This window comes from Microcebus murinus, chromosome 5 (assembly GCF_040939455.1).
Source record: "Microcebus murinus isolate Inina chromosome 5, M.murinus_Inina_mat1.0, whole genome shotgun sequence".
Taxonomy (NCBI): Eukaryota; Metazoa; Chordata; class Mammalia; order Primates; family Cheirogaleidae; genus Microcebus; species Microcebus murinus.
In genome coordinates, this window is record NC_134108.1 from 32,208,427 (window position 1) to 32,221,570 (window position 13,144).

The 13,144-nt window shown below is 34.2% G+C and overlaps 1 protein-coding gene across 1 annotated transcript in view; it reads right to left on the reverse strand.

The window, feature by feature from the left end:
• The window catches only part of LAMA2 (laminin subunit alpha 2), a 583,504-nt gene that overhangs the window by 94,846 nt on the left and 475,514 nt on the right, over positions 1 to 13,144 (reverse strand). The window contains exon 41 of the mRNA XM_076002974.1: positions 6,972 to 7,074. Coding sequence (XP_075859089.1) covers positions 6,972 to 7,074 — 103 coding nt within the window. The remainder of the gene's footprint in view (positions 1 to 6,971; positions 7,075 to 13,144) is intronic.

The following is a 13,144-nucleotide window of genomic DNA, read 5'->3' on the forward strand; positions in this document are numbered from 1 at the left end:
GCCTCTCCCTAAAGGTATTCACTCTAAACCCCTGTAGCTATTCCCTGTTGGAATGTATTTTCCTCACATAACTAAAATATGTTTATAATGTTTATTGATGCTTTGATTTTATAAATTATCTCTTGATGTCATTATAATTGATACGAATTTAGTTTTGTTACATGCCTATTCACTTAACCCCTCCTTTCAATACAGTTGACTTGTTACTTAAATCCAGGTAAACATTCTATTAATACATTGCTCTGGTTCATGGTTTACATCATTATTGTATATTATCCACTCTATTTTCTTTGATATATCTTTTAAAACTTTTCCTCTGGGGGTATTTAAAAACAATTATCAATGATTTAAAACTCCAAATTGAAATGTGGGCTGGAAAAGCCAACACAAAATCCCCAAGATTCTGATCATCCTCTAACGTGTTAACACAATCTGCATATATTAATGTTACTTTTAGTCAGTTAATTAACCCATCTGATCTACCTAATGTTAGTCTACTTTCTGGTTTTTTTGAACAAAATATTTCCCTTAAATCTAAAGTGTTGGTTTTTGTTTCTTGTGAAACCTTGATCTGATGAAATTATTAATAGCTAAGAGAATGGGATCTACATGTGTGCAAGTATTTGTATATTTTCAGTTTATTTACAAAGCACTCATAGATGAATGCAGAAAGTATTTCTTCAGTAGATGGAGAGATATAGGAGAATTAAAAAATATGGCACCAGTTGTTGGGGAGTTTATAACTTAGTGAAGACAGACAGAAATAGAATTGGAAGGTTTTCCAGAGCAATTACAAAGTCATATATCAACAAGCACAGCATAATTCACCATCAAAGTGTTCAGCATATGCATTTATTTTTACAAGTGCTCCTTTGAAATAATATATAGTAAAAATGTGATTAATGTGTGGTTAATAAAAAAATCCCATTTTAAACTGGTTCTTATGAAGGCATTATATATTATTAGTTAATAATATAATAAAGAGGATCAATAAAGAGGAGAGCCATGGGCCTTTCACATAGGAGAAACCATATGTGATATGTAGTTGGAGCAGAGGATGGCAGGGGATCAGGGCAGAGAGGGGGGAATGTATGCATGGCGCTGGAGTCCCTGAGCAGCTCACTGGAAAGGAGGAAGTTCATGGAGGACCTCTAGCTTAAGGAGCAATAAAGTGTCCAGATTTTATACAGCAATAAACTCTGGGTCACATGGTGCCTTGACGCACATTTGAAAACTCCATCCATTCCTTAAGACTCTACTAGCATCTGCTAGAAAATTTTTATAGTAAATTTACAATGACACCACATGTAAATGATGTCCATTGGAGTTGCGCTGTGGTCTGCCTGTACAACCATAAGCAGCAGTCCTAGAACGAGAGTCAGTTTATATTCCACTGCAGGGGCAGATTTGATACTTTGAGAAAGATCATTCTGGGAGTTGTGCATAGGCGTAAGAGAAGACTAGCTCTGAGTCTGCTGTCATACAAACTTATTATGACGGGGTAGGAGATTAGTTATGTGGCAGTAGCAGTGATTGTGGAAACAAGAAGGACAGTAGCAGTGATTGTGGAAACAAGAAGGACAAAAATGAGAGGAAAAAAAGATTTGGCAGGATTTGGAGACAGATTGGATGTGGAAGGTGATACAGAGAGAGGAGTCAAAAATAACAAAGTTGTGAAGCAGAGGAAAGTATTTTGCAAAACAAAGGATAACAAAAAGACAGAAATAGAGATGAACAAAATAATTTATTTGTCTTTTTGTTCATTCTGGATGACTATATTATAATCTTGTGTACTATTTTTATCACTTTTATGATAGAAGTAAAATAAACAATGATTTAATAGCAGTTTATTCAAATTGTTAGTGTTTCACTTAAATGATTATGTTTTTTGTATGAGAGGTAGCCAACTTTACTAAATCATATAATATATGATGACTCTATACATTTTATTGCATTAATTTTATTATGTTATATTAAATATTATTTTTCTATCTTTGGATATTTTAAGAATATAAGAGGTACAGTTTCACTTAAGTCACTTTACTATATTTTTACATCCACTTGTATATTCTTTTGTCTTAATATTGAGATTTCTAAAGACCCCGTCCCCTAAGTCTACCCAAATACCCAGTGTAGGATCTTGAGATCCTGAAAAAAAAAAAGAAAGTGCACTTGAGCAAGGAAGAAAGGTAGGTCAAATCTACAACTTTATTCCTCTACTAGGTCTCCAGCCAGTTGAATTTGATGAGTTTGCTATACCCGGTGTTTCCACTTTTTTTTTTTTAATGCCTCCAATTCTTTATTCATTATGTAGGCAATCACTGAGTTTAGTGACAATGATTAGGGATGACAATTTCTTTAACCTTTTTTACTTCTAGCCTTCTTTCATGATTGTTATTCCCATGCTTCTCTTTACCTTTTAGCTGTCACATGTTTGGGATGGGTCCTATATACGATTACCTATTTTGCACAGACATATAGAGTGGCCATGCATGGGAACCTCAGAGATCACCCTGTTTTATAGGGAGGCAGGTCATTGAGCAACCCCATTCTGCTCTGAAAGTGCCAAATTAGATCTTGTTTGCAATGGGCACAGTGCTTGCGTATGTTCTTTCTCCTGGTGGAGGGTCACAGTAGATGCCTCAGGAAAGGAGGGAAGGGGTTCTTGTCTGGTAGCAAGTTCTTCAAAGATTTAGGATATTGGGATAGAGGGGCTATTCGTCTGCAGCCAGTAGAGTGAAAAACTAAAATGACCAGATAGCAACACCCATATTTGGTTCCTCCAGAATAAGCTGACCATGGGCCTGCAGACTTGTCTTGTTAGGGCTAGCAAGAAAATTCAATTTGAATACCTTTAAATGAGACAAGTGCTCTCTGGTTTAATATAGGTGTCACCATTCCTTATGTTATCTGCTATGCTCTTGAAGACATGTATGTTTATCTCGGGTTTAGACAAATTTACTTGTATAAAAACCCACAGAATCACAGATTCTGATTCTGGACACACAACAAAGCCCAGATGAGTTTATATTAAATAGCTGTAACCTTCATTTTTAACACATAGGTCTTTGTCTTTTGCTAACATGATAAGAATGTTTTGAAAGTTTGCTTCTTGTCCTCTACTCACATGGTGGGTTTGGATGAGACAAGCTATGTCTCACTGTTAGGGAAGATCTTCTGCCCCTCTATATTTGCCACTATGTTGCCATTTTTCATTTTTCTTCCTAATCCAAATCTACCCACCCCAGTTTTATTTTCTTGATTTTCAGTGTTCTATTCCAAAGGAAGAACCAAAACTTTGCATGAATGATCAGCAATTTCAACAGAAAAGACTGGTTTGTTTGCCGGATCACGGCAGCCAAGGGGACTCAGGCTTAATTTCATCCATTTAGTCTAAAGTTGTTTTTGTCAATGGAGCAGACCTTGTCTTTCACATGCCTGTCTATGGAAAGGCTGATTCAGGCAAAAGGTAGCATGTAAATTCAAAAGGAGTATATCTTTAATGATAAAATAATGCCTTAGTCAAAATTTAACTCTTGTATCATACTTTGGTTTAATAGCACTGCAGTATTCCTGTTTCTTCTCTTTTTCTAATATAAAATAATAATATAATCTCAACAGATTAGTAATTGCAAGTGTATTATATCCATGATCTGATAACCTTTCTGATACACTTGTCTGGACTGAATGACTGAATGTTCAAAAGACCACAGTATAGGAGGAAAGTGTCAATTGGTTTGATCAAAATTAATGATTGGAGTAATGCTTGGTACTGTTCTGTGTGCTAGACAATGCCATATGTCAAGCAATAAACTGATTCATTATTCTTGGGCTTGGGAATAGACCTTTTTATTTCATGTGAGCGTTACCCATTTTATAGAAATGTTATCTACTTTCACTTATCTTGGGCAGAGACAAAAATTAGGAGTAAATTAAGAAGGAAATAAAATTGAAAACTTAGTTGATATGAGATAAGGCGTATAATTTTAAAATCTTAGTATTCTCAGACTTTTAATATGCCATCCTCTACTTCTTCCTTGCCTTGTACACATTCCATGAGAACCTCAACTGGATATTTTTACTGAAAACATGTCTTGTCCCTCTGCAAAATAGTAGTAAAACCTGGTGGTATTAATTCATCTTCTAACTCTTTCCATCATCAATTTGTAGCAAGCCTTATATCCATCAACAAAATGATTTTCATCTCTACAGACATTCAATCAGTGCAATGTAGACTGGCTTCAAATCTCAAACTCGCACAAGGGCAAATTTACTTTTAACAGATGTATATTCAAAAATTAAAAAGCAAAACAAATTGCTCCTGGCAAGTTCAGACTCCCTCAAGGCAAGGACAGCATAAAAATGGCAGGGAGCAGCACTAAGTCATTCATAACTAAAGCTCATGAACTGCTTGAACTGTACTGAATTGGACCAAGCAACAAATTAGAAATATGGAGGAGATACTGGCCCCACCATTTTTATTCCTTCTAACTCCAGGCACCATAGAGAGAGAAATGACTAAATCTCTATTTTAATAGCTGCTGTCAAGAGTTTTGCTCTGTAGGGCCTATTTCAGCAGTTCCTGATGGTAATATATGGCATTTCCCTGATTAACAGCCATTTTATAACCTGTGTAATTGGCCACAAATCAGAGGAATGTCATAATGTAGCAAGAAAACATTCCCATTTCCGTCATAGCCTTGGCTTGGTTTTCTGGAGGAATTATTACCAGAGTAGTTTGTGGGTTTTCATTACTTTAAATAATGTACTACCTTAACTACAAAAAAAGACATTTAAACTAATGAACATTTCTGTTTCCCTACCCTTTCTACCATGCTGGTCCTTAAATTTCTTTTTCACTTGGAAAAAATGCCTAAGAATGGAATTCTTTCTTCATTTTCATAATTCCATTATCCGTGGAAAAATAGAGGCAAGAACAGAACTGGGTGTAGGATGAGTAAGGTGCTTAGTTCAGGTATGAAATTTAAAGGAGCACCCAAAAAACTCAGTAGTCAAGATGAAAATATTTTTAAAAAATCAAAATTAATGCATAAAACAAGATGAACAATGAACAAACTATAAAAATCTTAAAGACAGGATCTGACCCTGTACTTTTATGACCGACTTCACTCACTTTCTACCTCCAGCTCTGGGAAAGGGTATTAGTAAGAAAGGAGTGACCACAAAGTAATGGGATTGAGTCTACTTGTCCAACAGGACAACAGCTTTTGGCTCTTTGGAGTCACTCTTCAGGTTGCAATAAGAGCTACCTCCTATGCGGAATTATGTATGTAGGGAGTTTTATTTCATCTGCAATACATAGTCCAGTCCAAAGCATTTGATTATCAAAGTGCAATTTATAATGGAGCTAGAACTTACAGTTGCATATCAGCCTCTACTGGAGACCAAAGCACACCAAATATACATTTTTAAATTAGTTAATAATTATTTATTTTTTAGAGACAAGGTCTTACTCTGTTGCCCAGGCTAAAGTGCAGTGGTGTGATCATAACTCACTGCAGCCTCAAACTTCTGGCTCAGGCAATCCTTCTGCTTCAGCTTCCCAAGAATCTGGGACTACAGGTGTACACCACCATGCCTGGCTAATTTTTAAAACATTTTTTGTAGAGATAGGGGTCTTGCTATGTTGCTCAAACTCCAGATCTCAAGCAACCCTCCTGCCTTTGCCTCCCAAAATGCTGAGATTATAGGTGTGAGCTACCATGCCTGGCCCCAATACAAATGATTTTTAAACTTCTTTTTCTAAGATATGTAAGAAAAGTAAAGACCAACATCATTCCTTTATTTAAAAAATAATTATTTCTGAATTTTACCTGCTACTATGATATATACTAGAAATACAAAGTTAAAAAGATCCTGTGTCTTTTTTTCAAGAAGATGGAATACTAAAAATATGTGTATCTAGTATATATCAATAAAAAATGTAAAAAAATAAAAATAAAAGAAGACAAGTATTCCGTGGCTATAGTGGTTTGACAAATCTATGAGAAAAGTATACTGAGAGGGGGTGCATATAAATCAGACATAGTATTAGGTTTCCTGGAGATGATGACATTGGAGACCCTCTAAATATAGAGGCTCTGGTAGAAGATAGTTAGATAAAGAAGAGGGATGGAGGATGAGGCATTCTAAGGAGAAGGAGTAACACTGTGAAAACATTAATCTTAACAGAGTAGCATGTTTTGGAGGAACCATGAATATTTAGGCAAAGTTGTGTAGATGATACAAGCCAGAAAATGGCAAGAAATGAAACTGGAGGAGAAACAGGAAGCAATTCAAATGGGAAATGAGATACTGGAATGAAATAATAAACATTAACAGCTTGTATAGAGAGCAATCATGTTCAATAATATATTCTTAACACAAAACCCATAATATGTCAGGGTAGATATTTTATTTATAATTTTTATAATATATAATATAATAATTTAACATAATATAATTTTATATAATATTTTATGATAATTTATCCTTAAATTAGGAATAAAATATAAGAGCAAAATGTATTACAAAGGTCTGAAAACTTTTCAGAAAATGGGACCCACTAACAAAATTGAAAGTTTAACAATGACATTTATACTATACTAGCCCAACTCATTCCTTTGTGACTTTCATTTCTGAAGCCCACACAGTGGAATTTGGGCTTAAAAACTTAAACCTAAAAACTTAAACACTTAAAAACTTATCACACTAAGAGTTACTATACTTTAGACATAGCTGAAGTGATGCTATAGAAATTAGGCTTAAAAATTATGAAATATACCCAATGCAAAATGAGATATGAAGACAAAATTTTGTAAAACTAGTACGAAAGTTTACTTGCATTAAATCTAGATTACAAAATAATCACAAAATCATGCTAAAACAATTAAATTATCCAATAGTGTGATAGAATATCCTACCAATTACAATGCAATTAAACTAAATATTAGAAAAAAAGCCACACTAACCTTTTACATCATTTGCTAACTTCTTGGCTTCATTAAGAACCCTGAAGCTTTTCTGCAGAGAGCCTTTGGCACCTTCCTTTAATAAACCCTGAGGACCTATTGCCTGTGGACAGAAAAAGAAGTGTCACATAATATCTAAAACCATAGAAAAATGAGTTGGAGGTATCTAGAAAGCAGCTGGTACACACAGTTTACTTCGGAGAGGTTTGGCCTATAGATTTAGAGTTATCAGCAAATTATCAGTGCATAGTTGGTAATTAAAGTTGAGACTGTTTATTGGGAGATTACAATGTGGTCCAAAACAGAATCCTTAGGAACCTTGATGTTTAAGGGACAGGCAGAGAAAGTGGGACTGGCAAGGTGGCTGAGACTCCAGAGAGAAAAAGGAGAAATTAGGAGAGCATGACATTATGGGAAGTAAGAGACACAGAAGTGACTCAGTGCATGATGGCTGGCAGTGTTGCAAGGACATAACTGGCCGGTATTATCAAGTGCTACAGAAGTCAAGCAAATTAAGAAGTAAAAACATCCACTGATGTTATCCCTAAGCACCTTCACTCTAGTTGTAGAGTAAGTGGGGAGTGTTTCCTGTATCCCCTAGGGGTTGAAATGAGAAAGACACTGCTCCTTTTTAAATGCATCTCAAAGTACTATGGCAAAACACAATCTTATAAATGACAATCTCTGAGCCACAATAATCTCCTGGCAAAGATGTATTTGTTGAGGCTTAGATTAAAAAAGGTGACACAAAGATAATAGAATGATATGGGAAAAAGAATGTTTAACTTGAATGTCTAGTTATCCATTTTAATAGTTTTTGCTCCTCAGCAATCATTACATAAGTCATGTATACCAAGAGATAAATCAAACAGGATCTTATGTGTAAATTTTAAATTGGAAAAGTATTGCAGGGTGCAAGAAGGGCTAGAGAATGCTAAATATTGTTCAAGTAATAAATCTGAACTCAGGTTATCCCAGACATAACACTCTTTAATGACATCTGCAGTGCCTTAGTTACATCATTTTTATCAGTCACATTATTTGAGCATTAAACTAGGAAAGATTACAGAACTTGGTACTACTGTGGTCAAATTTATTTTAATGTGTTAGTTCAATAGCTTTCATTTAAATAATCTATTGCTCATGGAACAGATTGATTGTACAATACTATGATATCTACAAAAGGACATATTGCAAACATCTACATAAATAAAAAGGGATACTGTACATAATTCTTACAAAAGACAATCTTGGCAAATTATTCTGTGGAAAATTGATGATGTCCTTCCTCTGGGAACACAGGAATTCTTAGTCCTACAGTTTCTCTTGGGAATTTGATACAGTAATATCACATAAGTGTCATTTATTTTAGGAAAAAAAGTAACTGTCAAAATTAATGGCACAAATCCAATACACTTTACTCAAAGAAGTAAAGCTCTGGTTACCTACTCGGATTCTATATTTGTTCCAAATTTACACACTATTCTTACTCCCTTGGTTATAGCTTTTCTGAATCAAAAGAGATTAGAGACAGGAAATCACAAAGGTGGTGTGAAGATTCTCTAAATAGACACATGAACACAGCAGAAGTGTCAGCTGACAATCTATCTGACAATCAGGAAAGAGAACAGAAAACTCTAAAAAGTAAAGAGAAAAAATTGTAAAGCTCAGGAGTCTAAATCAATTTAGGGGTAAAATGTACAGGGGTAAGTAGGTCTCAGTGGATGTCAACATCGTTGTAGTCAAATAACTAAGGTTGGTACTCCTGCATCATCAAGATAATATGGATTATTTATAATACTAAGTAAAGCTAGAAAAAAAGTAAAAAGAAAACAGCTTTCCCCATATCCTCTGGGTGTGAATATCTTTTAATAAAAATTATTTCATATTAAAACAATTGTTTTATTATAAAACATGTATTATTTCATAAAACAAAATCTGACAAGCATTTAAAAATCACAATTTTAAAGCTAACCTTGGATGTGTAAGGTGAGGCCTGGGGTTAAGGGAGGGAGCAGAGTTGATTTACTGTGAGTATGACAGTAAGTATTAAGGTCAGGTGATGTGACTCTTTCAGCATTTTTATTCTTTTCAATTCCATATGAATTCCAAAATAAACCTGTCAATTTCTAGAAAAAGGCTTGCTAGTATTTTTATTGGGATTTTATTAAGTGTGTAGATCAATAGGTATGAAATTATCATTATAAGAATATTGAAACTTCTGATCCATGATCACAGTATATATCTTGATTTGTTTAGGTATTCTTTAATTTCTCTCAGTATTATTCAGTGTATGGGTGTTTCACACTTTTGATGCTATTGTAAATTGCATTCTTATAATTTCAACTTCCAATTTCTCTTTGCCAATATGTATGTAATATATACATACATATGTAATATGATTGATTTTCATGTATTGATGTCATATCCTGTAACATGTATAAACTCACTTATTTGAGTAACTTTGTTTATAGATCCTATTGAATTTTATGCTTAGACTGCCATGGTATCTGTGATTAAAGACAGTGTACTTTTTTTCCAATCTGGATGCCATTTTTTTCTTTTTTCTTATCTATTGTACTGGCTAACATCTAGTACAATGTTGAATGGAAGTGATGAAAGCAGACATCCTTGCCTTGTTCCTTACTGTAAGAAGAAAGCATTCAGTATTTTACTATTAAGTATGATGTTAGCTGTAAGTTTTTTTAAAAAATCAATTTTTATAATTATTAGGTAATGAAAATTCCCTTCTGCTCTTAGTATGCTGAGAATTTTTTAAGGAATAGATATCAGATTTTGCTTAATGCCTTTTTTGGATCAATTGAGGTGATTGTATAGCTCGCTTCTTTAGTTTCTTACTATGGTAAATTATATTGATTGATTTTCAAATAGTAAACTGATAATTTTGCATCTATGTTAATGAGGGATATTGGTCTATAATTATCTTTTTTTGAAATATCTTTGTCTGGTATTGGTATCAGAATAATATTGGCCTCATAGAATGAAGTGGGATGTATTTTCTTACCTTCAATTCTCTGGGAGAATTTATTATTTCTTTATTAAATGTTTGGTGGAATTCACAAGTAAAGTCATCTGGAACTGAATTTGTGTGTGTGTGGCTGTGTGTGTGGCTGTGTGTGAGAAGGTTTTTAACTATAAATTCAATTCTCTAATGAATGTAGAACTATCCAGTTTATTTATTTGTGAATGAGTTTGGGGTAGTTTATGATTTTCAAAGAATCCAAATTGTTGAATTACTGGCATAAAGTTGTTCATAACATTCTCTTAATGTCTTTTAGTACCTGAAAAAGTTGTAGTGACTTTACCTCTTTTATTTCTAATATTGGTAATTGGTGACCTTCCTGATTTTTTTTTCTAATTAGTCTGGCTGGATGGTTGTCAATTTATGTATCTTCCATTGGACACATGCACCTTTGTTCAGCACCACAACTGTGTCCTGACTGAAAACTATCTACTGATTAGACACCCTTCTTGCTCATTTTCTATTTTCTTGCATTTCTGAATATCACTTGCTTTTTGCTTCGAGGCATCTTTTCTTTCCTGCTTTTCAGGGAGCCAGTCATTTCTTCCTGGATCCTTAGTCAACCACTCCTTGCTCGGATATAAAGAGATGGGAGGTATATGTGTGAGTGTAGAAGGTATAGTATGAACAGTGTAAGGAAAGGCAGGAAGCCAGGCAATTTTGATGTGTGGATGGGAGAGGAAGTATTTCAGTTCTATAATACTGTATGGTTTGTGAAGGGCAGTGTGGAGAAGTAGGGCCATTAGGTAAGTCAGTGACAATTCCTGAAAGGTTTGAATGTTAGAATAAGGAAGGGCAACAAGCAATTTGGCTCCATTGAAAGTTTCTGAGTAGGAGTGTGCGGTCAGATCTGTAGTCCAGGAAGATCAACTGGGCAGCTGCGTGGGAGAAAAGGAGCCATCGGTTGGCTATTGTAATAGTACAGGCCGGAGAAAACAGAGCAGTAATCCCAGGCAGGGGCTGTGGAATTGAGAAGTTTGGATTCAGGAGATATGGAGGAATGAGACAGGCCTAAATGTTTCAAGAAGCTCTCTAAAATATTAGTAAAGAGCTGATGGCATACAACTGTCAGTTATAAGCAGTGTGTCAACAATTCAGGTTTAAAGGACAGCCTTCTCTTATGATAAGGGAATGGAAAACACTTAACATGTTACGGATGAAAAGAATAGTTTCGACTCACTGGAATTTGGAAAGACCCTTTTCCAGCATTGCTTAGTAAGTTATTGAAGCACGTCAGTGATATCAGAACAGGTGATGAAGCAGCATTTTCCAAGCTAATTATACTTTATAAATATTCATAAGCATCACATCTGAGTTTCTGAGCTGTGTCTACAGCATATGTGAAATATAAATTAGATTCTTAGAGTTGCAAGACATTTTGTTTCTTGCTTTTTAGAGGTTTATTATAAATAATAACTTCTCAGTACTCTTTGTGTATATGTATATACATGCATAAATATGAATATGGAAAAATTGTATAAACATTTTAATTATATCCTACAAAAAGAATCTATTATTACATATAAGTTGCTACATGTTTTCATTAGTTAATAATTATTTATGAAAATATGAAATAATTTAAGATGTCATTAGAGTAGGAAAAAAATGAAATAATAAAATCTATGAAGATTTAATAGACAGCCTGGCATTTAATTGTGTTTTAATACATGTTAGTTTTTTCCTTCCTACTCTTTGTTAAATATTCCTAATGATGCTTGTTAAAGCATAATGTCATTGATTAATAGATGAATGAATTGATTTATTTACCTAACAAAAGTTTTCATTTGTCTCAAGCACCATAGTAAGCTTTGAATATTCGAAAATGAAAAGACTGTGCCTTCTCTAATGGGACTGGAGTGGAATGGAGGGAGAGACAAACAAAATCACTTGTAAAAGATGCTCATTGCCATCATGGTGCACAGACCTACCTAAGTGTTTGGCTGTCAGAGAAGGCTCTATTAGGGGAGAAAAATGTATGGTGAGACCTGCAGGTAAATTAGTTTATCAGGCTCGCAAACCTGTACCCCACTGATTTCTTTTCTTAAGCAAGTTTAAGTTATTATTTACACTGCTTTCTATATTATACTTTTATTATTTTTCTAAGTGTTCCTTAAATAACTTCTTTATTAGACATAAATGTTCTGAATTCATTGAAAGAGTTGGCTCTCAGGAAAGATGCAGAATATTTTTGTTTTTATTTTTTTTTAAAAGAAAATAGCAACTGATAATTCATCAGCATGGTTTATGACCTATTCCATTTCTCTCATTTTATGAAATGATTTATTTTAGAAGACAGGACTTGCACATTTCTTCAGGGCTTAATGTGCCAAGATAATATGTAACTCAGATAATTTTAAATTTAAAGTCTTTTCAATAAAGAAAACTGTCCAAAATGTGCAGGGATACATGTAAGTGTTGGTGATTAGCTGCAATGTGTTTATGTAGAATATTTATCAGAAGACATTTATATTCTGATATGTTAGATTACTGTTAAAAATCGGGGATAGTATTCTTACTATAATAAATTCTCAGAAGAAATGGTAGGATCTAGTCCTATGTATATTTAAAAAGATGTAATCTGTTGAGAATATTTTTAAAAATGTATATGTGACGTTAACTGATAATTGTTACAAAATAGTTACAAAAATCATCCATTTGTGCAAAAACCATTTGCATAAAAAGGTATAGGTATATAATAACAGTAATTATTTTTTTGGTTGTTGGGATGATGCACATTTTATATTTTGTCCATCTTGCTTGTCTTTTCCCCCTATTTTTCTATAATGAACATAACTGCTTTGTAATAATTAGAAAGATCATTTTTTTTATTCCTTCATATTATGGGAGTACAAATGTTGTTAGGATTACACACCTTGCCCCTGTCCCCCGTCCCCTACCCCGCTATGCCAGATCTTCTAGCATGTCCAGCCTCCAGGTGGTGTGCACCACACCCACTGTGTAAGTACATACCCTTCCCCTCCTCCCCCCTTCCACCTGCCCACCTCCCAATTACAAATTTTTTTTTCAGACATTTCGGTTACAATGTATATCTTTATCTCTCCCTAAAAAGGGATAGAGGTAATCCCCCCCACACACACAATGCTTGCTACTTCCTTAAGATGTGGGTCTC